General features: G+C 43.5%; 1 protein-coding gene across 1 annotated transcript in view; it reads right to left on the minus strand.

The window, feature by feature from the left end:
• Positions 1–822: 822 nt before the first annotated feature.
• LOC107296667 (olfactory receptor 1019-like) overlaps positions 823–1,583 on the minus strand; it is a 7,280-nt gene continuing 6,519 nt past the window's right edge. The window contains exon 3 of the mRNA XM_015826014.1: positions 823–1,517. Within this exon, the coding sequence (XP_015681500.1) occupies positions 823–1,517 (695 nt within the window). The remainder of the gene's footprint in view (positions 1,518–1,583) is intronic.

The raw sequence follows: 1,583 nt of genomic DNA on the forward strand, positions 1-1,583 counted from the left end.
AAAGGCACTTGGGAGACGGAGATTCCCCGGACTCCGGAGGAGTACCCAATTTCGCTCTCCCGAGATGAAGGGAGAGCTTTTGGGACTCTACTCCTATCCAGGAGTACTCACCTCGACCCCTTCTCCCGGGGCACAAGGTTCCAAGCCGCTGAACAGCTGCTGACCGCTGTTCATGCTGGCTCTGACGCCTTCCCAAGCGAACGGCTCCGAAAAGAGCCGCCATCGGCGCGCCGTCCCACCGGAAGTCTCCGGGATCTTAAATGTTTAAAGGGGGTCGGTGGTGAAGAAAAGGTCGAGAACCACTGTTGTATCAAATTTACAAACTTCTGATTTTTACTATCCATAGTGATAAAGATTTTTGATCCTGTGATGTGGGGGTACTTATGACCTGGATTTGATGTTCTGATGGTCGCCTCTCCCTCTTCAATCACCTGACTGCAACTTGGGTACTTGGCAACTGGGCTACATTTATGGCTGGGGAGGCATGATGTCATCATAGGGGATCCGCGAAGGCTGGAAAAATGTTATGATTTAAATATTGAATTAGGTTTTGGGGATCTTGGGAGCCTGTGGCCCTTTAAATGTTTGAAGGAGGTCAGTGTTGAAGAAAAGGTCTAGAACCACTGTTGTATCAAATTTACAAACTTCTGATTTTTACTATCCATAGTGATAAAGATTTTTGATCCTGTGACACATAAAAATCATAATTGTGATTTAAGGTTACCAGGAACCTTCTCCTTGTTGATTGCTAGCAAATATATTCTTTTCCTTACTGATGTTCTTCCTTTTTGGAAATGGCAATGCTGGTAATGAAATTGTCCATTAAATGTATCTAGGATTATTCCCTTTAAAAATCCATATGTTGCCCACGGATTTGGTTGCAGCATCTTTCACCTCCTTATTCCTCAGACTGTAGATGAGAGGGTTGAACATGGAGACCACAACTGTGTAGAACAATGAGGCCCATTTGTCTTGGTCCATGGAGTAGCTGGAGCTGGGCCGAAAGTACATGAAGAGTATTGTCCCGTGGAATATGCCAACAGCTGTCAGGTGAGAGCTGCAGGTGGAAAACGCTTTGTGCCTGCCCTCAGCAGAGCACATTCTCAGGACTGTATTCAAAATATAAGCATAGGATACAAGAATCATAGCTATGCTGCTTACTTCAACAAAGCTACCAATGACAATTATCACTATTTCACTGATGTATGTATCTGAACAGGAGATCATTAAGAGTGGAGGTACGTCACAGAAGAAATGATTAATAACATTTGACCGGCAGAATATCAGTCGAAATATTGAGGATATGTATATTGTTGCATCCATTAGGCCTATGCAATATGCAACAGCAATCATTTGTTGGCAGACCTTTTTGGACATGATAGCTGGATAAAGAAGTGGATTGCAGATGGCCACATATCTGTCATAGGCCATCATAGCCAACAAAACACACTCTGTATCTCCAAATGTACAAATCAGAAAGAGCTGTGTAGCACAAGCACCGAATGAAATTCTTTTTCCTTCAACCAACAAGTCAATCAGCATTTTTGGAGAAATGGCTGAAGAGCAGCAGAGATCAACAAAGG

This window comes from Protobothrops mucrosquamatus, unplaced genomic scaffold (assembly GCF_001527695.2).
Source record: "Protobothrops mucrosquamatus isolate PMUCROS unplaced genomic scaffold, P.Mucros_1.0 scaffold2928, whole genome shotgun sequence".
NCBI lineage: Eukaryota > Metazoa > Chordata > Lepidosauria > Squamata > Viperidae > Protobothrops > Protobothrops mucrosquamatus.